Raw genomic sequence first — 25,264 nt, 5'->3', positions numbered from 1 at the left:
GGAACAGAAGACAACTCAACACAATACCTGTGAAATTCCGTGATAAATCTACCTTCACAGCCCAGTACAGCTATGCTAAACAAGCAGGATATTAATTCTAAGCAACTAGAAAAAAATATTTTAATAGGAATACTACCAAATCTTTTATTCTCAGAAGTAGTCACATAATTCATTGGTAAGCTCAAAAAAAAAAAAAGGGGGGGGGAGAGGAAGAAATATATCCAATAATAATATTACAAATAATATCAGGAAAACTGACAATGTTTCAGGATTGCATTTATACACCAATAAGAGGGAAGAAGCATTAAGTATTCTTCAGCGTCAGAGCAACCAATCTTAAAAGTGTGTTTTAAAAGAGAATAATTAGGGAAAATATCTTCATTGCAGAATTTAAACACATTCACTACAAGTTTTTAAAAAACAAGAGCCTAATCAGCATACAGGGACTGGGGTTTCAGCATGACTACAGATTTTGCAGGTGCTTTTCAGTAGCCCCATTTGAATAGCTCCTCTATTTATGCCGTTGATTAAGCACGTGTGGGGAAGGAGGCAGTGCTGCTGTCAGGGTGTGTGTTTAGCACACGTGCCCTTGGGAGACACTTCCCAACGCTGCCCAGATCCAGGAATCCAGAGCTGACCATCTTCCATCTTATTTCACTACACAGGGGTCATCGGGGAGGATTCCAACACGGAGGGTACCGAAGGTAATCGGACAGAAAAATACGGAATGGTACTTCCTAAAAAGCCAAACCTCTGCTCTGCTGGTGACCTCCCACACCATGAAGTGGTGCACCTGAACTCTGGTTTATTTTATTTTTAAAAGCACGGGTACCAAAGAAGATCTGGTAGGCAGCATCCTGAGGGGGACAGAAAGGAGGAAGGTGTCTGTGATCCGTCACCTCCAAGCCTGGGGACAAGGGGCAGGTCCCCTCTTGCTCTGCAGCAGCCCCAGAGCCAAGAAACAACCACAGCTCCAGGGAAACCCCTTCCTGGCACTCGGTGCCACCACCACATCTCCTTGTCTGTGCCACCACTTCTCCCAGGCCAGGGCTGAAAAACTGGGAGCACTCCCAAGCCAGAACAGGCAGGTAGGGATTCACTGCCCTGCCCAGTGTGGGATAAAACCCTCAGACCTCAGCCTGGAAAGAAGGAAAAAAATTTTTATGATGAGGTTGGTGAAACACTGGGACATGTTAACCAGAGGGGTGGTAGATGCCCCATCCCTGGAAACATTCAAGGTCAGGTTGGACAGGGCTCTGTATGCCTTGGATTTGAGAGGTCTTAATGAGTCTGCAAAGCTGAAAAACTCAAGGTGTTTAAGTAGTCTTGAAGTCATCTTAAAATCTGCCTGACTTACGGTGAGACCTGAAGAGAATGGGAGAGAGAACTTCTACCCCTGGGTTGGCCCACCATGAGATGCTTTAGAGGTGGTTGTTCTTCCACGTGTAAAGAGAAAACTTTCAAAATAAGTCTTTAACCTGTCTCAAAGATGTTCTAAAAGATGTAACCAGGCTGGCCACACGCACAGCTCCTTTCTCCTCCACCACACCCTTTCCACTGGCTGATCCCAGGCCACAGGGAGCGGGTCAGACGTGGCCAGGACTCCGAGCAGCCCTGCCTGGCGTGTGGAGCTCCTGGAGCCACCGAGGTTACCGGGCAGATCGGGACAGGTTGGGAGCGTTTGGAGAAGTGCAGCGGAATTTTCAACACTGACATGACAAGCTGGCCCCGTGCCACCACCAACAACGCTCGCCGAGGAATCACGTAACGCCGAGAGCTCGGGGTGTGGGGAGACACATCCCAGACATCCCAGCACAGACAGACACCTCCAGAGCCTCTGCTGGAGTCCTCCCAGTGCTGGACACCCCAACACACAGCTGCTTCTACGAACCCACCCCAAACAAGCCCTCTCTTTTTAACCATCCTCCCCAGAGCCTGATCCAGGCTGCTAAAGGAGGTTGATTTTCAAGTATTTAACAACCAGACGGATATTCAGCACGCTGGGTGGGAAGATGGGGTGTGGGAAGATGGGGGGTGAGAGAGAGGGAGGGAGGGATAAAAATCAGGCTCTGTCATCGCTCCCAAGAGCCACTCTTATACCCACACAGCCAATTGGCACCAGCCAACCGTAGCTCTGAGTTTATGCTAATTCTGCCACTCATCATCACCAGTCAGTCACTCCGAAACCAGCTCTCTGGGAAACACCCCAGTTGGGCTCCATCCTTACTGAGCAAGGATGAAGATAAATTTTAAGAACTACTTTGTCTTCAATAAGGCTGAAGCAGAACCCAAGTTCTCGAGGCTGGTAGAAAAGGACTGTTTGAACAAACTTATCACATGAGCACCTGGTTTTTCAAAGACAAACTACCTTTTCAAAACTAACTCGAACGCTTTAACAGCCCATAAGCCAAGGCCAGTTTTACCAAACACATTGTTTGTTCTCAACTGATCTGACTTCTGGTGTCAGATCACCTCAGCTGAGTGCCCCAGCACCATTAACTTCTAGGACTGCACTCTGAAGCCAGCTTAATGGCCCTGCATCAGCCACCTACAACTGAGGTGTCTCTGTTTCCACCGTGCAGAGGATCATTTGACCAAAGCTTTTCCACAGTCACGCTCCATTCTGGATTCATGTTTCCCTTTAATCTACACATACCTCCAGTGAGCTCAGTGCTCAAGGCATGAGCCACTGCATTCCCTGTAAAATACTGCTTTCCACAGCGTCCTCCCTGCCCTCAGTGCTTTTATTTGACCAAAGGACAGTTAGGTACCACTTTATTCTTGCTGTAACTGCCAACATGAACAGCCAACATCTCTCCCCTCATCAACAAAGGTGGAACTGCCCTGCTCCACAAAGCCATGGAACAGGATGGGCCTTTGTACCCAAGGGAACAGAGTTCCACTGCCTCATCCCAGAGCTGGGTTGATGGACCTGGTTGGCAGCTTCACCATAAGGATACTCTTAGGCAATTTTCCTTCCTGTTTGGTAACCTATTAACATCTCTCTATTAAAATATGAAGTGAATTAAGAATATCAACTGAAGCATTAGTGAAACTTAGGGGGAAAAGAGCCTGCAAAATATAAACTATTTACACCAAAAAAACCTACCCAGCTATTTAGATAAAATGCCTCCATGCACATGGAATATGATGCATTCAGAGATGCATAAATCTCTTTCATGTCTCATCTCAGGAATTACCATCATGCCAGTATCTGCAGTGGAACTGAAATGAACTCAAGAGATGTACAATGTGGTGAAGTCTCCAGCAGCACCTCCTAAAGCATTGAAATATTCATTACAGGTCTCCCACCTAAATAGTGACTTGCACTGATCATGCTTAACCTGTCAGACATGTGATGATCCCAGAACAAGGCAATATATCCATAATCATTCACTTCAGTGGTTCACAAGTTTTGGATTCAAAATCCCAAGTGGTTTTATTATGTTTTATTTAAACGTTCAGTGGCTATAGACCAGAACTGTGTCGTTGTTCAAACTGCTTAATCTGTCTCAGCATTTAAAATTAAGTTGAAAAGAACCACTAGTGCTTTTAACTGTCCTTAAATTACATTAATTGCGTTGTTAAGCACTTGAACAGCCTTATGAAGGCAGCTGAGTAAATCACTGCTCAGAAGTAAGTCTATACTACCACCTCCGAGTTCCAGGCACAGGACAGAGCTGTCAATAACCCCGACCTGCAGAGCGAGGATCTCCCACAAACGAGCAGATCAGAAGCAAGTCAAAGCAGAGGCTATTTGTACCCTCTGCCCAGGCAATGCTCTGTGTCAGCAGCAATACACTGTGTGCAGGGAGAGCACTGAAGTTATGATGTCACGATTCCATTTACGCCCCGTCCTGCCAGCAGGCAACTGATGTCACACACCTGTAGCCAGCAGGAACCAACTGCCAACCTACAAACTTCTGCTGGCAGGAGATCAACGGGCTGTAATGAGCACTGAAAGCAAACTATCCAGCCTTCAGCCAGAGCTCCCTGATGTGCCTGAACTGTTACACGAGGCTAAAACCTCACTGCTTCCAACACGGAAAGGCGTCACCACCAGGGTCAGCAACAGCGAACAGAGCCAGTGTGGGCAACCACAAGCTTTGGATTTTTGGATCCACAGATTCTCTCTGTGGGATGTGCCTTCTCCATCCCATGTAACTGGAGAGTATCTACAGGTGTGGTGGTCAAGCAGCCTGACAGGAGGATTCTCGTGCCTGATAAATAACCACGCCTGTGCCGACATGCTGAACGTGGAGCTTGCATGGAACACCAGCCTTTGCTGACAAAATCTTATAGCAACAGCAGCCACAAGCTAAAACAAATACAGATCAGATTGTTTTAAGAATAGCACTTATATATATATATGTATATATTTATATATCTCTGGAGATACTTGATATACCGAGAAGAAACAATGGAATGAAACGAAGAAATCCGAAAGTTTCAAGCCATCTGTATATATCTGTGCTGACTATCAAACCATCTGTATTATATTCTTAGATCAGCTAAAGCAAACCACTGGCACCAGTGCCAAGTTTGGCAGCAGAGCCGATTTGGATCGCCACCAAGGAGAAGGAGCTACCATGCCTTTTAGAATAAATTTTGTAGCAAACACCAAAAGGGTTGATCAACACAGATTATCACAGCTACAACAAGCCAACTAGTTTAAAAAACAGTATTTGCCATCCCACGGTGTTTGATTTTAATGCTCTATGATACAGTCTCTGCCTGAAAAAGAAATCCAGCCTCTCGCTGTCCCTGTCCCGCGGGGAAACGGCTCCAACCACCCGGGCAGGTTCTGCCCAGCAGCACGAAGCACCTGCACGAGGTGGCACCAGGTCTGTGCCCCACAGCAGTCCACAGCTGTATTCAAGCCCACCAAAACCCCACAGCACACAGGGCAGAGGCAACTGCACCGCAAACTGAACGCTCAGCAGCATTTTCTGAGGCTCATACACATCCTTCTGCCGCTTCAGAGCAGGACAAGGCTTGGCTTCCTTCATCTGAGACACGCCGAGCGACCCACACTCAGTTACTTTGTCTTCTCCGACTCCAGTCTCCACCAATCTACAGCACCTCGTTTCTCCCAAAAAATTCCACCTATCCTTCGAAGTCTAGCCCAAATTTCCAAGGCAGAAATACCAACTAATCCCAATAATTCTATTTTCATATTTTAAAAGGGCCCGAAAATAACTATTCACCACCTTTTCCTCTGCTCGAGATTCTGAGAACAACCCGCCTACCAAAAAGTGTAACTCTCACAGCGCTGAGAATTTTGCATGGGTGGAACTCTTTAGCTAAAAGTGATGATAAATAACACCTCCTCAATCCTGCAATCTCCAGAAACAGTTTACAAGAACTAATATACTGAGCTGATTTGCAATGTTAAACCACAATTTCCCAACCCTCTGATGTCCACCTGGAGGATGCCAGGGGAGACATCAAGATCAAGGGAGTACAACACAGAGTTCAACTGTCTGAGGATCTTGTAGCCTCTCTGCCTTCACTGTTGTGAGAATACACAGCTCAGTGATGTTTCTTTATGCAGAATTATCAAATATAACATATTTCCCCATCCAAACATACTGAGAGTTCAGCCCTCACCCCCCTCCAGCCTCACAGGACCCTGGCTTTGCTGGGAAGCAGAAGACCAGCCCTAAGTTGAAGGTACAAAATCTCTCAGGACAGATTTTTCAGCATTCACACAGTTTAGGTGCTAGATCAGCACCATTAAGCAGCATTTTTTCAACCTTTTGTACAGTTCATGTGCAAACTCTGCTAATGGATAAAAACCAGAGTACAGAAGTTCAAGAACGTGTCTGCACATTCCTCTTACCTCTAGACCTGCCATAAAAAGGCTCTCACACAACTCCCATCAATGAAATGGGTAGAACATGACTTTTTTAAACTTATGCATGTACTCAGCACAGAGCACCTGGAAGTCTCAAATTAAGGGAATCGAAGAACAGCAGAATAATCTCCTTTCCCCAATAAAACACATTTGCACTTTGAACTCTGCATATTGTTTAGCTCTGTTCAGAATCCTGTTATGAGAAACTTCTTTTATGAGTCTGACGAAAAGGCTGGTTACCAGAAGCATAATCACAGTAAGCAATAAAGGCTGACATGGAGGATATTTCTCAGCAATTACAGCAGGTGTTTTAAAGGCATAAAGCTACAGAGTTATAAATCCATTTAGAGCCACAGAGAAAGTAAAAGGTGACCAGGAGGTTCAAACCCTCGCAGCCACCAAATATTGTTCCTCTTCCCCTGCAGACCAGAGAGGCTGCAGGACCAACTCCCCTCTGCATTTTAGCAAGTCAAAAGAAGACAAAATAAAACACTGAGGTACAAGAGTCATTAAAAAAATGAAGTACCTTTAAAGGAGGATGCACTATATATATATTTAACATTTACATATATATATAGGCTACAATGCTCAGAAAAATCTTATCACTTGAGGACTGTGAGATCTTTTTTAAAAGGCTGTTTCTCAACTCAGTTAAACAGAGTTGCATGTAACGTATGGAGATGTTTTGAGGGAGTCTAATACGGGGGCTGCCTACAAAAAGTAAAGTATTCTGTGACAACAAAGGTCTGTGGATGTGACAAGACCTTACAAAAATTTGTACCTGAGCTGTACCTACAGAATCAGTGGAGGGAACTCGGGCAAAGCCGAGTTGCCAACACGACACGAAACTCTACAGAGCGATTGCCGGTTATCAAAGTTGCATAAGCCAAGAGACAACAGCGACTATAAATACGACTACCAGCTATTCCACACAACCCCAAGCGTCCTGCCAAGCCCTCCTTCATGTTCTCTCTCACACAGACAAAGGCCTCAAAGCCATGGGACATCTGCCAGGGAAACAAATGAAGTTAAAAAACCAGAAGAACATGAACATGTACTAACCTAAACTTGCGTGTTCTTTCTTCCCAATTCCTCCCCCGACACCTCCCCCTCCAAAGGGATGTCTCAGTTTACTGTACTCTTTTCCTTCTCCCAACCAGTCTTAACTCTTGGACCAATGTTTTAAAGTTTTCCTACCTTTGAAAAAATAATGTTCAGTTCTTAAATGTTTTGCCAGATCTGGACCACACCCTGCCCTCTCCCAAAATCTTGGTTGTTTGTCTCCTATTGCACATAATCAATTATAGCCCTTTCAGGTTTGTATTTTGCATGGTGGGAGCTGATCCAGAAAGGAGATTGTGCTTGTGCGAGCTTGTGTGTTTACACAAACATACACACACACGTACACACACCTTTATAAAACTGGTTTGTTTCTATAGAACTTTAGGGGATTTTCCTGAAACTGAGTTTTTCACCTGTAAGCAGATAGCACTTGATTAAAAAAAGGAGTAGCTGAAAATTTGCCTCTCACCAGGTCATGCAAATCCCTTAAAACACGAAAGGAAAGAGCAAAATCTGTCATTCTATCACCACAGGAGCCGAGAATCAATCACAAGCAATAAGCACAGAAAAATGCACAAAGACACCCAGCAGATATCTTCAGTCCCACTGTACATTTCACTCTCCCCGCTCTTATCCCCGGATTCAGTGTCAGACACCAACTCGGATGTTTGACAAAAAAGGGATCCGGCAGATTGCCCACCAGCCGCAGCGTGTGCTGCCAAGTGAGAAATACAAGCTTGGAAACAGTCTCGAGATTCCAGCCAGGACAGCGAGGCTCGGAGCATCACACAGTGACATAACTGAGCACGGTGGGGAGAGGCTGGAGGGGACGTGGGAAGTTATTGCATCAAATAACTCTGCAGCGCATGCAAAGGAGCTGTTTTCAGTACCGGGCAAGGCAACTGCTTCATTCAGGATTGCCAAGAAATAACTGCAGATTTCTTCCTCCTGATTTTTCTGCTTTAACTATGTCTAACTGCAAAATCCCCTTTACTACTAAAATCTGAATTTTCCAATGTAACTTTCCTGTGAATCTTCTGTACCTAATTTTTGGTTATTGACTCCAATCAGCTTTCAGAGCACTCGGCAGAACAAGGATCACCCTGGGTCCAGCTCACAGTTCTGGGCTCTTACAACATTGGAAAAGAAAGTTTACGTCGTAGAAAAGACAAGAATCATCTTGCTAATTTGTTTGGTACAACAGTGTGAACAGCACATGTAGACAAATACTCAATTTGTCTTCAGACAGTTTTTAGAAGACAGACATTTTATCAGCGGATCTGTTAACACTTTCCTTCAGAAAATATGTTTCGCCTGCCAGCAAACAAACAACAAAATAACGTGTCATATCTGTAAAACGAGGGAGAGAAATAATCAAGATTAGCTTCAAAGTGTTGTAATAAAACAACAATAATCAAAGGCTGGAACATGTAACTCATGTTTCAGCCCTGTGCTCACAGTCCCGCATTTACTTTTTCACTTGGCAATACCTCCAGACACGGCTGTGTTCCACAGCGACTCTCTGCAGCTCTGCTGTTTAACAATAACCAAGGGAATGGGATGGGTTTGGACCCAACTGCAGTGGGATCACTGGTGGGAGCCAAGGCACCACCTTACACAGGCTGTGCTACAGCCAGACCATCCCAAAATCCAAGTCAGCTACACGCTGGGAAAGGAAACCAGAGCGCGAAAACCAGAGATGGTGCTACTTGTTCAAACCTTTCTCAAGTACAGGAGCAGCTCTGCAACTGACTTACCCACTAACTCAAATTACAGGGGAAAAATTGCAAAATTCTGTTATCTTTCTGCTTAACTTGACACAACTGCTAAGTAAGTTCTCCATTTCAAACTCAGGAGAGCAGAAGAAATTTCAACAAGCAAACACTATGTGGGAGCACTTTCGAGTGAGGCTTCCAAGACCCTGAAAGCGTTTTTAGTAAGTTCCATAAATTGTAGCTCTAATTAAGGATTAAATTTGAAGACTAAACACCTCTTTATTTGAGGGCAGGGAGGCTTAAATCTTTTTGTATTAACGCTGAGTTATATCATCTGATATTTTTGCTATGGCCAACCTATAAAACCTGTCAGCCTCACTCAGTTTGCACAGGGCTTTAATTATGTTTAACTAGAATCTGAATGATCTAATTACTTAACATCTTACAGCACAAACTACTGGGGGCATCTGGTTGAGCAACTGGCAAAGGAGTCAGAGAAATGAGTGTTGTGTTCCCTGCTCAGGACCCCTGCAAACAACTCTCCCTCCAGACAAGTTCATTTTTCCATCCCACCTGAAATTTCTGAAAGCAGCCCTGTGAGAACAAACCATCCAGCAGTTCAAAGAAAGGAGTGAGGTGAAGAAAAACTCTGAGTGCCACAAGCAGGGTGATGGGACTTTGAAGAAAAGTTTTTCGTTGTGCTTTGTTCTTTATTGGGTGAAACCCCAGATAATGTTTGTGCCTCTCTGGGGCTCCCTCTCCCACCTTTCCTCAGGAATTGAGACATGGAGGATCGCCATGAGCACTAGAACTGGTGTCAGCTCACCTACATCAGTGCCAGGAGGAAGCTCCCACACCTGCAAGCCTTGAAAGACTTTGAAGTTTTTAACTTTTAAGGGAGCAGATTTTAGCAAAACCAGGGAAAACTCCACTAGGGCACCGTGAGGTCACACAGAGCACTGAGGTTAAACTGGGAACAAGCAGCAACACGAGCTGAGGGTCTTTTTGGCCACAAATGCTTAAATGGTTTCCAGAAAGTGAGTCTTGGTCAGAGTCTTTCCCTTGGCCTGGCCCCCTGCCAGGGTGATATCACAGCACATACCTGAGGACTGTTCAAAGCAAAGGGTGCCCGAAACACAGGAAACTGCTGTTGTGACCCATATTGCACAGACATGATCCCACTTTGATCTCTTTTCCTTGAAACCACAGCACACTGCACCCACCACATTAACCCGACGTGGCCAAAGAAGAAATAAAACCTACAGGTTCTGGCAAAAAACCCGGTCAAAATTGCTGTTTTCTGTCTTAACTTTTCCTTAACGAACAGATGGAAACCAGCAATAACCATCTGTGTGAAGCAGCAATAGCTGTACAGCACAATAACTCCACAAAAATACACTAACAGGGTCAGTTAAGTGTTTCTCTAATTGTCTATTGCCCGTGACCTTTCTCAAAGATTTCAGATGAAAAACAAAACCAAAACAACTCATGAAGGATCCTTTGGCACCTTCGACAGCATCGCTGTTCGATTCTGCGTCCCGGGGAAATTCCAGCTGGGGAAGAACATTCTGCCTTCCCAGATTTCCCCCTGCCTCCCCATGACCTCCTAGGCAGAACATCCAGGTCCCATGCTCCACGACAAAATTGATTATCCCTGAAGGAGCAGGAAAACTAAACCATTCCTGTACGTGCAGTGCAGCAAATGTTTTGGAATCCTTCAAGATCAAAGCCACTCTATTAATAAACTTATATTTTTATATTCCTTGCAGCTGAAAAATCCAATTAAAACATTACAGCGACCTTTTGCCAGAGAATGGCTGTCACAGTGAGGACAGTATCAGAAGACAGTCTAACCAGAATTCAGAAAAAATGGGATAGATATGGAATAAGACTATTACAGTTGTTTTACTTCAGTCACCGGGGTGGTAAAGGATGGCCTAATTCAATAGGAAGATCTGAGAGGCTTTTATTAGGTCTCCCAAGTAGTGTAACTGACAGTTAAACAAACAAAGTGTCAGGCCTTAAGTCAGCATTTAGAAAGTAAATTTATAATGAAGAGCTGACAATCAAGACACGGTACAAAGAGGCTGCTGCCAACCAACAACTTTAAAAAAAAAAAAAACAACCACCAGATATAGAATGAATATTTCTTACCACTGAAATTAACTTCACAACTGGTTGCTAAAATGACTACAGCAAATAAATAGGGCGTAAAGCACTCTGAAGTGTGACTGCAGTTTGCCATGACATCCCTAGAAGCAGGACAAGAGCACTGAATGCCCAGCACAAGAGCACTCGCGGAGCTTTCCCACACCAGCCATTCCTGCTGGCTCACTAGCTTCCACCTCAGCAGCCTCCACAAAACCCAAGCTCACCTAGAGATGAAAACTAATCCATAGAGCCATCATTTCCTGATTTAAGGAGCTTCCACACCTCCTTGTGTGCTCCAGGAGAAAGCCTCTAATCCTGAATTCCTGCCTGCCGTCCCCGTTCCCCAGCAAGGATCCTCCGGGTGTCGGGAGTGCAAACCCTCGAGCCTGGAGACACAACAACACCTTTGGCACACAGGGAGCAGCCAAGCACCAAAAGCACCTTTTCCAACACTGGGAGACTGTGCTGGATGGCCAAGAAGAACGTGCTACAGTACCAAAGTAACTTCTTAGCCTTTCCAGTAAAGTTAATTTTTATGAAATGGCACATACAACAGCTCTTGGACACCGTGACCACTTTCTAAGATCCTGAAATCAATCTGAACTACTAAATTCTTCCTCTAATCCCAGTTAAAGTAGGTTTTTTCACTGTTCCAATTTTAGACTTCAAGTTCTATTTACAGGACAGAAAATCCCAGATAGTGACACTAATCAAGTTTTACTTAGCTTGGCATATTAAAGAACTAACTATTCTCAGGATATGCCAGGACATCTCAGATGCAAATTGTAATTTATGATCTAAACCAAGCTGATCACAGCACAGTGTGTGTGCTGTTTTAATAATTTTGTGCTGTATTTAACACACCACTACTCGAAGGAAAAAATCCCACATAGTTCCAGCCTCTTGAGCTGATGGCCTGGAGCACAGGAAAGGCCTCACAGAGAGAAAAATGTCTATCCCAAGCTGTACAGAAGAACTCAGCTTCACAATACAACCTTCCAACCACGGGACTAACCAGAGCTCTGCCTGCACATTAAAAAAAAAAAGCCTGAAATCAGCTCCTCCTCACAAGCATGGAAACACCAAACAATGTTTTTAATGTTTTGGACATAAAACTGAGAGCGGGGCTTAGTAAGACAGTTTAATTTGATTCAAACCCTGATGTAAAACAGGGAATCAATCCCCAGTCCTGCAGGGGTTAAGGACCAGACAGCACCCACAGTTTCAGAGGATCAAGGCTCACAGCAGAAAAGTTCCTCTCATCAGGAAAGTACACAAAATAAATTCTTGGAGAATTATAGAGTTCTCCCCTCCTCGCTCTCTGCTTCACCACACACCTAATGCTTCTTGCATCCTGGGAAGCACGAGCACAGCACCCCCTGACTCACTTTTATAAAGAATTAAGAAAAAAATATATTCTGATTTCAAGTAGTAATTAGGAGTATAAAGTATGTTTGCCTGAAAAAACAGGCAAGCTGTTGTGAAGAGCAGGAGAGATGAGCTGAAGACATGGTATTATCAAGCTGCCCCTTTCCAACATCCCAAGAATTTCAATAGCAAGACTCCATGCCAAAGAAAATGCACAGAAGACCATAAGGAAAAGAAAATTAGAGCTCCTGAAAGAGAGGGAAAGGGAGGAGAAACCAGTGCATTCACAACTTTTTATTTTTTAAAAATATGAAACCCTTCTCACACTCACACAACAGGAACTAAGGTTACAATTGTGTAAGCAACTCTGCACAGAGGTCTCTCCACAGAAGATCAATTGTAAGACTACTGGCTCCTTGTTTTTAAATGTTTAATATTATCCCATCTCCACAATTAGTATTAGAAAAGCAGCTATGCTCATACCAGACATACCAAACCAAAGCTGAGTACTGTCAATATTAACCAGCACCCACAAAAGCTGCAGTAGAAAAACAGATATGCAGCTCACTGACAAAATTAACACTCTCAAGTTTCAGATCCAGACAAAGGGTACATTTTATTTATGGTTGCAAATGAAGCAAACATCCAAGTGACAACATGATACAAATTTACTTTGACGCGAACATGCAATAAAACGTGTAAACACCCAATAAAAATAAAATGAAAAATAATTACAGACGAGACACAAGTATAAATTTTATTGAGCTACTGTGACAACATTTGTATGTCACATCAATGAAGTAACAAGAAAAAGAACAAAGCTGATTAGAAACATGAGATAAAGGGAAGGGTGAGACGTCACTGGACTAGGACGGAGGGATTCATCTCTGCTCACAACTTAACCATGAAAAGGGCAGCTTCTTCCACCCAGGCTGAGCCAGCAGGCTGTGGCTACACATGTGTTAAAAATGGAGCCCATGCAGTAATGCTCAGTGGGTCAGGGCTGTGTGCTGTGCTGAACAGGGATCGAGCTGGTTCCCCTCTGCCGAGTTGCCGGAGCCGCAGCCTCATCGCTGTGCAGGACACGAGCACACGTGCAATGAGCAGGGGATCAATACTCCTGATGGCACAAACAGACATCTGAAGCACCACCTCTGACCCTGCTGACAGCCTGAGCAGGCTATCAATACTCACACTGGACAACTTGGATAAAAGATAAAAGTTGACGGAAAAAAAGTTTCGAGCTACCCCATCATGTGTGTTTGGTGAATAATGAATTTCAGCCTTCAGGTACAGGTCTAACACCCCACAGAAAACCTGCTCTGAGCACCTCCCTCCCTGTCTTTGGCCATCAGTTATTGTCCATGGCTTGGGGCTGAAGATCCTCCTTCCCCTGAGCTGGCAGTGGCTGGCCTGTCCTGCTGAAACAGGGAGATGTTTCAGATCTTTGGCTGCAGTTTGAAATGATGCAACCACAGCCTGATGAATATTAAATTCAACATTCATATCACTGGCTGTCTATAATGTAAATTTTAAGCAGCCTTTAATGTACAGAGAAATCTGAAGGGAAACTTGATAAATTGCCTATCTGGCCCTCAGTACACCAAACAACAGGGAGGTATGTTCTAAAGTAAGAGTGTGTCTGTGTATGAGCAACTCTAGATTACAACTTTATAGCCATCTGCAAGAAACATTTTCTTCCAGTGATTTACTATCAATCATCCATAATATTCTTTTAGGACACTCAACTACTCAGTTCTTTTTTCACATTCTCTTCTGTAGATATTATTTCCAGCAACAGCCTGAAAAGTACCTACAAATCAACAGTAGCACATCCCCTGTTTAAACCATTTAAAATACTGCTAAAAAAAGTATTTTTTAGCAGAGAATGTAACCACTGAGTCTTATTTATCCACAGAGTAGAATTAAGTAGTAGCAAAAGAACAGTAACTGCTAACTCACAATCTGGTATCTCAAAGAGGGTCTGGGAGCATTATCAGGGTTTCCCAGATGGAGAACAAACCAGTGGAGGCCCAGGACACGCTCAGGGGCTGGAGCAGCCCATGGCAACACTGGGAATGGGGATGCATCAGCTGCTGACAGTGAGACTGGGACTCCCAGCTCATTTCAGAGTCACTGCTACCTCCTGACTGTGCTCACACCAAATCCAAACCAACTAAAGGCTCAGGGTGTCAGTGCCAGTCCCACTGAGCATCACTGCCCAAAGGAACTGTTCACAGTGCAGGGATTTTGGGTGGGCTGATGCATCCCAGCTTAAGGTGACCCCTGGGTAAGAGAAATCTTGTGTTTTCCTGAAAATATCAGATCAGCAACACCATGAAACCTCAAATACCTAGCAAAGGCACCAAAGAGAACAGGAGTGAGACTTAACCCATCAGACTTCCACTGTACTTCATCATCTGCAGCACTCCCCTTTCTGGCTTTGTAGTTTTGTTTCTACAGGAATAAGTCAGGGCTTTTCCACATAGAACATACAACCTTTTGGCATCTAAGATATATCTAGTCTGAGTCTTCATTAAAAAAAAAACCCAAACAAAACAAAAAGTCAAAAGCTATTAAATTCCCCTTTTTTTGCCCCCCTCCTTTTTTTTTAAGTGAGAATAATGAGAATGCTCCTACTATTCATCACACCTGAAAATACCATCCAGGTGGTTAAAAAGCTGCCAGGAACATAAACCCTGTTTGTCACAGGGTGACATTAAAAATCTGTCAGTGTACTCTGAAGTCATACCATCACCCCAGCACCTCATGTACAGATTTTCCCAGGATGTTTCCACAAGGACAGCCTGGTGGCAAACCCCAGGTGATCCCTTTATGCAGTCAGTGAGTGCAGGTGAGCTGGATTTGGTGGCAACACTACAGCCAGGCATTTGTTGGGAGACCCCCCATCCTGCCCAGCTGCACTGCCCAATATTTATATAAATGCTGGGCATTTATATAAATGCCTCCTCCCAACTGCTCTGCAGTATGAGTTTCACTTCCAAGTCCCAGGCTTAAGCTCACTCCTGAACTCCTTCCTTTCTTCACCACTTCCCTCTGTCCCATCCAGTCCTTTAAACAGTGTCACTTCCCCCACTCCACTAGGATTTATTTTTACTTCCCTCCAACGTTGCTGTCCTCAGCTTGCCACACGTGAGCCACAGACAGAAGCCAACATTCCTCAGCAAGGAAAGACCTCTGCAGTGCAAGCAGCAGAACTGATCCAAGTGCCCTGCACACACCCTCCCCAAGCCCATAAAAGCAATCCCACAGCAACACAATAACACAGCAGCACAGGAGCATCCCATCTCCAGAGCTCAAGGGATACAATCCAATGTTGGCAGGAATCAGACCACAGTTTGGTCTCCCCTGCAGACTCGTGTGCAATGCACAGCCAGGCTGACCTGGCCATCAGCCAAACACAAGCCCACTGGATTCAGGAAGAGGAATGGTCTGGCTCCACTGTGGAATCTGTCCAGCCATTTACCAGTTTAGCTGAAATTTAGAAAACTTAGCCTGAATTTTCATACCATTCACAAAAACCAGATGTTGCTATCTCTGTCCAAGCTTCCTTATTCACTGAGGTACATTTCCACACATCCACAGGATCTGCTCAGCTCTGATGGAAGAACTCCTCGGAAAAGCCTCCAAGAGAGCCGTGGCCTACATCCTCCCCTGCCTTAAAAACCTCCCAGCCAGAAACACAAAGATGTGGGGGAATTTAAAGCATCTAAATACAGCAGCTTAAAATACTTCTGTGCATCTGCTTTTGAGCCTTTCAAAGACCAGGTAATCTTCACCTCTGTCTTGCCAGAGCAGCCCATGAATCCAGCTGGGAGGAGGACGAGCACCACCCCAGGAAAGGCAGCACAACTCCAGCCCCCACAGAAACCTCCTTCTTACCCCAACTGTCAATGAAGGCATCGAATTATTGCGAGGCAAGGAGGCAAAAGCTCTCAGACAGCTTTAGTGTGACAGGCTCCAGCTTCTCCCCAGTGCCTGCTGTAACACACCCACAGGGAGCCATCGGGCCTCTCCCGCCTTCAGCACCTTCAGACCCCAAATTACATTTATTCAGCCTTAGTGTTCAACTCTGCTAAGTCACAGAAGTGACCAAGTAAGAACTGCTGTGTCTTGCCAGAGTCAAAACAGAAGCACGACCAGGGAGCAGAGGGGGATTTGGTACAAATTCTCTACTGCCTCCTGCTCTCCCAGAAATCCCAGTACTGTTGGACAGCAGGGAAGACCCACTGTCACATCCTACACCCAACTGAGTTTAATCTTTTATAAAAACTTAATGCTGTTAGCATTCAGCAATCTGTCTGCATTTCCAGGCTCCTCACAACCCAACCAATGCAATATCCTGTATTTTCTTCAGTATTACTACCAATAAAAGCAGAAATTAATGATTTGTCTCATGAAACCAGAGACAGCAACAAATAAAAAAAAGCTGAGAATACATGTGTCACAAAATTAGTAAGATTTATCACATATTTACTAATTTAAAGTTATTATTGTTGACTGTGAGGTCTAAGTTTCTCCCATCTTTCCTGGTACATTCCACCCCACACCCACAATCCCACATGTGAGTGTTCCTGCACAAGTTTCTTCATCCTAAAACTCCCTGTCTTCTGCAAACCATCCCATTGCAGCTTTCCCCTTCTCAGCTTCTCATCTTCCTCCCCACTCCTTTATGCAAAGCTGGAACACTGTCACTGCATTCTCAATCCACAGAACATTGTATTTTCAAGGCCTTGCCCACAAAGTATATGGGAAACAACCAAGCACAAAGAACCCGTGCAAGAAAAACCTGGATATACAAGATGGGAACTTTGTACCCTGCTTACATAAAAAAGACCACAAGCCAATAAAGCACCTGCTTGGTGTTTTAAGAAATACTAAGCATCCATGTATTTGTTCTCTACCCAATAAATAAACTGTCTTTATTCCTGGCCTCAGCGTGATCAAACCAAAACTTTGGACTATACATTTTTCTACATCTACTTTTTGCATTACAAATCAGCTTGCAAATACAGAATAACTGTTCACTGGAATTTCAGACTGCATGTCATTTCTTCCCTAGCAAATGTTTCACCCATTACTTATCTGGTATTGTTACACACAGCCAAGCAATGCAATTTTATTTTTTTTTTTTTCAAAAAAAACCTCCCAACCATTACCATGCTCCAAATCCTCCCTCCTGCATTTCTCAATACATTATCCAATTAACCACAAACTTGGCACTAGAGCAGAGTGATTTAAACATGCACTGATTCTGCCACGTCTCAGATGGGCATTATTTCACTGGAGGAACAGGAGCAAGGGAGAGAAAAGCCGTCAGAAATTTCCTTCCAAGGAACAAGACTCAAGGAACAGGATTCAAGGAATGCTATGAAAGCCAAATTCTTGAGCCAGAAGCACATCAAGGGCCTTTCTTCTAGTATGTCACTGGGGGCATCACCCTGACCACCACAAAATGCCAAAGCTTTCCTGCTGCAGGGAAGCAGGGATTGCTCTGGGAGTGCATTGGCAGCACTGCCCTGGCTTTTACATCCCTCAGTTCCCTGTATTGCATCTTCCTGCAGAACCACCAAGCTGCTTTCCCTACATGACTCTGATCAGCTGTGGGGGGGGGAGCAGAAATATGTTCATAGTAGCTGGAGACTCTTTTCTAGATGCACATTTAACTACCATTATAAATAGAAAAGCACTGACTACTTTTAGGACAGAAACAAGTTCTGCAGTGACCTGCACAGATGAACAAAATTAAACACTAAGACCTGATCACTAATTCCACTTCTGCTGAAGCATGTGAGCTCCTTCCCTTACTGCAAATCAGCTTGTGCTCTGGTACCATCAGACTCAACTAAAAGATGCCAACAACTCCACCTGTTTCTAATTCAGTAAGAGAAGCACTTCAGGATTTAAAAGCTACTCATTACTACTTAGTTTTTCAAGACTTTGTTATAGATTTTATAAGATCAATGGTTTACCCTAAACAATTAGTCACAGCTTGCCACAGAACTAATACTCAATCCTTACTTTAATCATATATGATGCAATACCAGGATGAGATTTTAAAAAACAAACAACATGAGCAAGATTTGCCTTTAGATTTTCACTCCCCAGCTTGATGGTAACAAGTTCTGCCGTTCTGGTCAAAAGCAATAAGAAACTGTACTTTTTAGCAGCGTGTGTGCCTGTCCTAAAAAGCTCCAATGACATTTTGAGACTTGTGTTTATTGTCAAAATAACTACAGATAGTTTGGTAAGTTTTCAAAGGGTATTAACTTCTCCCAGTCATCCTGCAGATCCAGCTCAGATCTGAGACTCGAGCTGGACTTACTCATGCAATGCTGCTGCTGGTCCCAGAGCCCAGCTGCCTCCTCTGACACTGATACAGCCACACATATCCAGAAATATTAAGGAAGCTGTCAAGGAGAGCTGCGTGCTGTGCCCAGGGGAACACGACGCTCCTTTTCCCGTTCCCCAGCAAAACGCTGTTTTTCTGGTGAAGGTGATGGTGACACCAAAAACTACAAACAAGACAGGACCACAGAACAGCAGGTTACCTTCCCACTGCTGAACTGATTCCCATCACACAACTGCTTCCAAACAGGAGACACAGCTTTAACTCGAGGGCAACAGCATTTCTCCAGTGACTTAATTTGCATTTATTGCCACAATATTCCCTGTTTGTGAGGATCTGTTTTCTCTGTGCGCTGCAATTCCCTCCCCATCAGTTATCAGACACGGGGCCATCTTCACTCAGTGGCAAACCCAGGCAGAAATGCTGTGCCAATTCCACAACTGCTTTAGGAAATGCAGGCAACCTTTGCTAGAGAAAGGGGTTAATGTTCAGCTCTGTGCCTTGCAGGTACAGTCTCAAGTGAAGAGCCCCGTTTGATACCTGTAGGAAGCTGCCATTTTTGCATCTCATATTCCATTTGTGAACAGCCCTTTTTGTTCTTTAGTCCAAGTTCTGAATTATTTAATCCTGTCTCCAACACTTGAAATTATCTCTCCCTATAAACAAGAGGTTATTTAGTGAAAGGAAATAAATAATTTAAAAAGTCAGACCCTAAAGTGTTCCTGGCTCTGTTTTTAATTAATATTGATACAATCTTGAGAAACCTGCTGCTGAATATCACAAGGCAGGTCGAAGCTCATCAACAGTTAAACGTCTCCTTTCAACAGAAGGTGGAAGAGGAAGTTGGGAGCTGCCGGGTGCCAGCGCTCCGGGACTGCCCAGTCCCAGCTCCTCACAACTTTCCCATGCACAAAAACCAGGGCTTCAAAGCCATTAGAGCCTGAGCTCCACGAGCTGGAGCTTACAGAGCTCAGGTGGAATTGTGTTAAGCATAAATCCTTCGGGCTTTTGCCCTGGGATAGAGTAGCGGAAACACAGACGTAAGTATTTTTATTTTCTGTAATTCCACGCTCAAAATCCGCTGGTACAAATGAAGGACAGGCAGGGAGGGAGGCATGGACAGTTCTATGGGACTGAACTTCATACCCAGTAACGATAGTTTTTATAGCATATTGCTTCATCTGCAAGTGGGAGTAAATATTACACTACCTCTTCACGCAGATGGGTGGGTAAGAAGGAAAAAAAAAAAAAACAAAACACAACAAAACCAAAAAGCTAATTTGAAACAAATTAACTATTCTGCATATGGATGAAGGTACTTCTCCACCTCCCTGGTCACTCCAGGACTCTGCAGACAGACTGTGTGCAAAGTTAATAAACTCGGTGCTGCACAGATTGCCTGGTGAACCTGCCAACAGGTGAACAGCCTCAATCCGCAACGGGTATAAATAATCACCAGTCCTCAAAAGCAGGTAATGAATATTGTTCAAACAACTCTAAGCTGGCGTTACCAGAACGCTTCAAAGGAGAAGCTACAAGCTGTTCAAGTCAGACTGTCACATTTAGTCTGCAAAAACGAGATTAAGGTTTGCACGGTGATACTCCACAACAGGTTTTACAGTATGCACAGAAATTAAATTATGATAAAAGTGAGCTATTTTTTACCAAAAACAGAAGAGAACAATCTATCAAAATGCCATTTGGCTGCTTTCATTACATTTTAGAATTTAATTTCCATGATAGATACTTTAGCATAATATGTTTTAATCAATAAGCATTTCCGAAGGCTTTATTTTTATTGGCAATATTTAGACTTGTTCACCCTTAAATGTAACACCACGGCAGTGATGTTTGGAGCATTTATTTTCCTATGCTAAGCAAGTACAACCACACATACACAGAGGCAAAAGCAAAAGTCCACAATTAGAGATGTCAGACCTTGTTTAACTACATCTTAATTTAATCCATTTTATTTTATACAATTCTACATCTGGATCTCATTTTCTGTATTCCTGTAGGTATTCTGGGTCACTATTAAGAACCCTTTCAAGTCAGCAAAGTTCAGCCAAGTCTACCTTAATCCCAAACCTTTAAAAGAAACAATAAAACACGGAAAGGGGGTGGAAGACGACGGAGAAGCCTAAACCAAAACGCTACTTTACCCCACCTCCTAATGCACCTGAAAGTCAGAAGGGACCAGCCTCCTACCACAGATCCTACGCAGCGCTTCCCGCTTCGGGGGCTGCCGGGGTGGGATTTTTAGCACCGCTCCCGCGAGCCCGGCGGGGGGAAGGGGAGGGCGGCAGGACCCGCGTCCCGCTCGCAGCCCCCCGCGGGCATCCCCTCACCTGCAGCGGGGATGCGGCTCTGCCCAGCATCAGCGCACCATCCCTCCGCCCGCCGCGGGCTCCGGCCGGCTCCGCCACCGCCTCCACGGGGGCCGCGGTGGGCAGCCGCCGGCTTTCGAGCCAATTTATTTAAACGGGAGGCAGCGGCGGGTTTGGAGAGGCAGGGCAGCGCCTTCCTGCGCCAATCAACTGGGAGACACGCGTGTTGCAATCCCATTCACGGCGGGAGCAGCACCAATTCAGCGTTTGACAACCTCTCCCCCCACGGCCCCCCCCCACAACCCGCCCCGGCCTTATCTGCACCCCGGGAACTCTGTGAAAGCCCGAATCCCCAATGGCCCCGGGGCACGCACCCCCGGGGCAGGGGGGAGGCCGCTCCGCCAGGACTTTCCCCCGGAGGGAAAGGGCACTTCTGGGCTGTTCCGAGGCAGCACCAGCAGAAAGCATCAATATTCCGCTCATCCGTCAGCTCCTGGACAGCAGGAGAGGCTGGAGAGCCCGTGAATTATGTAACGTGCCCTCCCGCCGCCGCGGGGAGATGCGCTGCGATGCCCCGCCGGCCGGGACGCCCCTCCCCGCACCCGGCGCTGCCGCCGCTGCCCTCCCGCGAGTCCCCCCCGCTCGCCGGCGCTCGCCCCTTCCCAGCCCGCCGCTCCCTCCTCCCCGGCGGGGTCCCCGGCGCGGTGCCCGCGGCGGTCGCAGGGCGTCGGCCGGAGCCCCCCGCGCCCGGCGGAGCGGAGCGGAGCGAGGGCCGGACCCCGCGGGGAGCGCCCGCCCGCCCGGCCGGCACCACAGCGCCCCCAGCCCCCGCCGCTCCGCGCCGGCACCGCCAGCCCGCCCGGCGCCCCCACACACACAAAGTCCCAGCACTCGGTAAACTTTCCCCCGGCTTCCCGGCGAGGGAGAAGCGGCGGGGGGACGCGGCGGCGGGAAGCGGGGCAAGGCGGCGGGGAGGGAGGGAGGGAGGGACGGGAGGAGGCGGGCGGGGGGATGAGCGGCGGCCGCCGGGAGTCCCGGCGCGCCCGGAGCCCCGCACGGCGCCGCCGGCGGGGGGGAGCGCGGAGCGGGGGAGAGCAGCCCGGGACGGAGCGGGCGAAGCGGCGGCGGCCCCGGCAGCGGCGGCTCCGGCGCCATCTTGGGCTGATCGATGAATTGAACAAAGAGGATCAATTTCCGATGGGGCCGGTGATCGATGGCGGGGGGGGCGGAGGGAGCGGAGCGCCGCGGCCGGGCGGAGCGGGGGGTTCCCTTTAGGCGGCGCGGGCCGGCAGCGGGAGGAGGAGGGGGAGGCCGGGCCCGAGGGAAGGCGGAGAAGGGAGGGAGGGGGGGGTCCGGCGGCGCGGCCCGGCCGGTGCGGCGAGCGGGGGAGCCTGACCTGCAGCTGCTGTAAATCAAAGCGCTTCCAATATTGAAACATCGATCCCACATTGGCCGCCATCTTGAGACATATTGAGACAGAGTGAGCGGCTGATAGAGAGAGAGGGGCTGGAGTTCAGGAGCCGGGAGGGAGGGGGAGGGAGGGAGGGAGGGAGGGAGCCGGCGGGAGGGGGGAGGAGGGGCGGGGGGGCAAGGGGGAGGGAGGCGGGCAGGGAGCGCCCAAATCCCGGCCTGGAGCCCGCCCGGAACACGGACTCAGCCCGCGCGCTCGCGGGGGGGGGAAGGGGCGCCGCGCCCGCGCGCTCGCAGCGACCCCCCCGCAAACCCCCCCCGGCCCCACACCCGGGGGGGACCCGCGGGCGGGGCGGGCGCGAGTCCCGCGGGGGCGGCGCGGGGTCCGGGCGGCGCCGGCAGCGCGGGGGGATGCGGGGACAGCGGGGCGGTGCGGGGCCGGCCGGGCAGTGCGGGGGGATGCGGGGACAGCGGGGCGGTGCGGGGCCGGCCGGGCAGTGCGGGGGGATGCGGGGCAGTGCGATGCGGACAGTGCGGGGGGATGCGGGCCTGGGCAATGTCGGGGGGGTGCGGGGGCAACCGGGCGGTGCGGGGGGATGCGGGGACAGCCGGGCGGTGCGGGGCCGGGGGGGATGCGGGGCAGTGCGAGAGCGGCCGGTGCGGGGGGTCGCGGAGCCCCCGCGGGCGCGGGGCGGGCTCAGGGCATCGCATCGCCCCGCAAATGGTGCCCGAAGCGGCGGCGGCGGGGAGGGGTGGATGGGGGGGCGAGCCCGCTCGGGGAGCTGCGGGGCTAAAATTAGCCAAGCGCGGAGAGTTTGGGGGAAACAACCATGAAAAAGTGCGTCGGGGACAGCCGGTTCGCGCTGTCCGGGGCGGTCCGAGAGCGCCTGGAACGGGATTTCTTTGGCGCGGACAGGCGCTCCCTGCCAGGGCCGGTGCCGCCGGGGGACGGCTCGCACGGAGGCTGGAAAATCAGATCCCAGCCCCGCGCAGGATATCCATAGAAACGGAGATTAAAAGGATGAAATAAGTTATTTTGTTCTAAACAATAATGTTGCTATAAATACGAACGTTTTCCTTGTTCCCTTCCTGAAAAGCGCAGGGCATTTTAGCAGGCTCATCTCCTGGCAAAACAAACCAGTGTACGCAGCCAGGCTGCAGGTACCTTGCCCCCCGCGAAAGCATTCCTTGTTTTTACTGGGAAATGGGCAAAACTGCGGTCTGTGCCTGTCCCCTCTGGAATCAATAAGCCGCACGGTATTTTTCCAAATACAGCTACTTTCGCTGTTTTGCACTTCATCTGTAAAAGGGAAATATATCTTCCCCCCGTAAGTGAGTGATTGTAGATTATTTCTCAAATTGTATTTGATCACCGAGTGAATTTAGTGCTCACTCAAGTCCGTGGGCTGACTGCTTGGAAATGGCTCTGTCTGTCTTTGGAGAAGTTACAGCAGACACAGCGGCAGAGCAATTGCCACAGATTATTTCCCAATCTGCTGCCGGCCTCCTTTGGAAGAGCACCATCAGTTCAGCCTCCATTTCCACTTTTTGCTGAGGCTGCTGCTTACAAAGATACTAATTGCGATGGCGGGTTTTATGTTAATGGGTTCCACGTAATGATCAGCCTGACAACTACAGACCTTCGGATTGTTAGTTGGCTGCACCGGGAATATAACTAATGGCATTTGGTTATGAAAATGCCACCCTCCACCTGCTGATGTGGACTGGGGGCCCACGGAGACCGAAATCCCAGAGCCGTGGCTGCCGTGGGGCTGGACCCAGGGATGCCTTTGGAGAAGGAAATGCCTTTTCCTCCAGAAGTGCCAGGCTTTGAGGGAGGGCAGCTCTTTGCTGAGATGACAGTGGGGAGGTGTGGGGTGCCCGGCCGGGGTCCCCCCTGCTGCAGGGAGAGGTTTTAGGGTGCTGTGGAGTGACGGCGTCCGCAGGGATGGAGCTGCGCGAGCCTCCGAATTCTGACTAACGCCGTAACCGGTTTGGTAGCTCTAAAATAGGATTTTAATCCTGGGAAGCATCATTTCACATTCCAGTGATCTAATCAAAATCCTTTCCTCTAATCTCTCCATGGTCCCCCCTTTCTAGATGAAAGAGGCTGGAGTTCCTGTCTTCACCCTTTCTCCGCTGCCTCCCTGTTCTACCAGTCTGTTCTGTGTCCAGGCAACTGCAAAAAGACATTTCAAAGGCTCCTGCCGTGCCATGTAGATGTTTTCTCTTGTTAGTTTGGACTGCAGGTGTGTGAGCCTCAAGGATGAAGTATCGTGGTGCTGTTTTAGGTTCGGGGCACACAGTCATGGCACAATAAATCACACAGTAACGCTCGGCTTTGAACACGCGCGCACCGAAAAGGGGAAAGAAAAAAGCATCTGACCCGAATCATTTTCTGGAAACACATCTGGTTAAAATCCAAAGTTTTAAATTGAGTAATATTTTAAAATACATTTGGTAGGTATTACATTACAGTGTTATATCTGGTAATATTTATGATACTAATGTGTTAAGCGGAGGTTTATATCTGTCAAGAAATATGAATGATTGTCATATGGGCTAACAAATGTATCCTGATATAAATAACATTTTATGATATTTTTAACGTTATTGTAGTCTTTCTTTTTGCAGAACTTACATTATTGCCAATTTGAAATAAAAGCTCTGTGGCTACATACCAAAGCTTTTAGCTATATAATTTTGAATAAGTGTAAGCTGATTTTGGGAAGTGCTGAGAAACCTTAACTGTGCCGGGAGACAAACGCTGAGCACCTATAATTCCTATTGTTTCCGTGAAGGATCAAGTCCCTTATTTGCCATTTTGTGTGGCAGCAAGCCCAAGGAAATCTTGTTTGACAGCTCAGTTTTCTCAAAGTGCTGTATTTCTTCGGGCTGGATTCTGCAAAGATCCTGCAGGCTACAGAGCTCCTTGGAACAAATGGTGCTGTGCTTTGTGTTCCTGCTGAAACCTACCTGTGTAAGGTGGGAGAGGGATCTTGGA

General features: G+C 47.2%; 2 protein-coding genes across 8 annotated transcripts in view; one reads left to right on the top strand and one right to left on the bottom strand.

Moving 5' to 3' along the window:
* Positions 1-22,398, bottom strand: part of CUX1 (cut like homeobox 1) — a 271,261-nt gene extending 248,863 nt beyond the window's left edge. For all 7 annotated transcript variants that reach the window (XM_051809840.1, XM_051809835.1, XM_051809836.1 and 4 more), the window contains exon 1: positions 22,247-22,398. In XM_051809840.1, coding sequence (XP_051665800.1) covers positions 22,247-22,309 — 63 coding nt within the window. In that variant the 5' untranslated portion in view covers positions 22,310-22,398. The remainder of the gene's footprint in view (positions 1-22,246) is intronic.
* LOC127481029 (nematocyst expressed protein 3-like) lies at positions 20,648-24,868 on the top strand. The gene is made up of 2 exons (XM_051809853.1): positions 20,648-21,744; positions 24,361-24,868. Exons 1-2 carry the CDS (start codon positions 21,206-21,208, stop codon positions 24,362-24,364), a joined length of 543 nt encoding a protein of 180 aa, XP_051665813.1. The 5' UTR covers positions 20,648-21,205; the 3' UTR covers positions 24,365-24,868.
* Positions 24,869-25,264: the final 396 nt, after the last annotated feature.

The sequence above is a fragment of the Manacus candei genome, unplaced genomic scaffold, assembly GCF_025592945.1.
Source record: "Manacus candei isolate 608988 ecotype Guabito, Panama unplaced genomic scaffold, ASM2559294v1 h1tg000076l, whole genome shotgun sequence".
Lineage (NCBI taxonomy): Eukaryota > Metazoa > Chordata > Aves > Passeriformes > Pipridae > Manacus > Manacus candei.
This window is presented reverse-complemented; position numbering and strand designations above follow the sequence as displayed.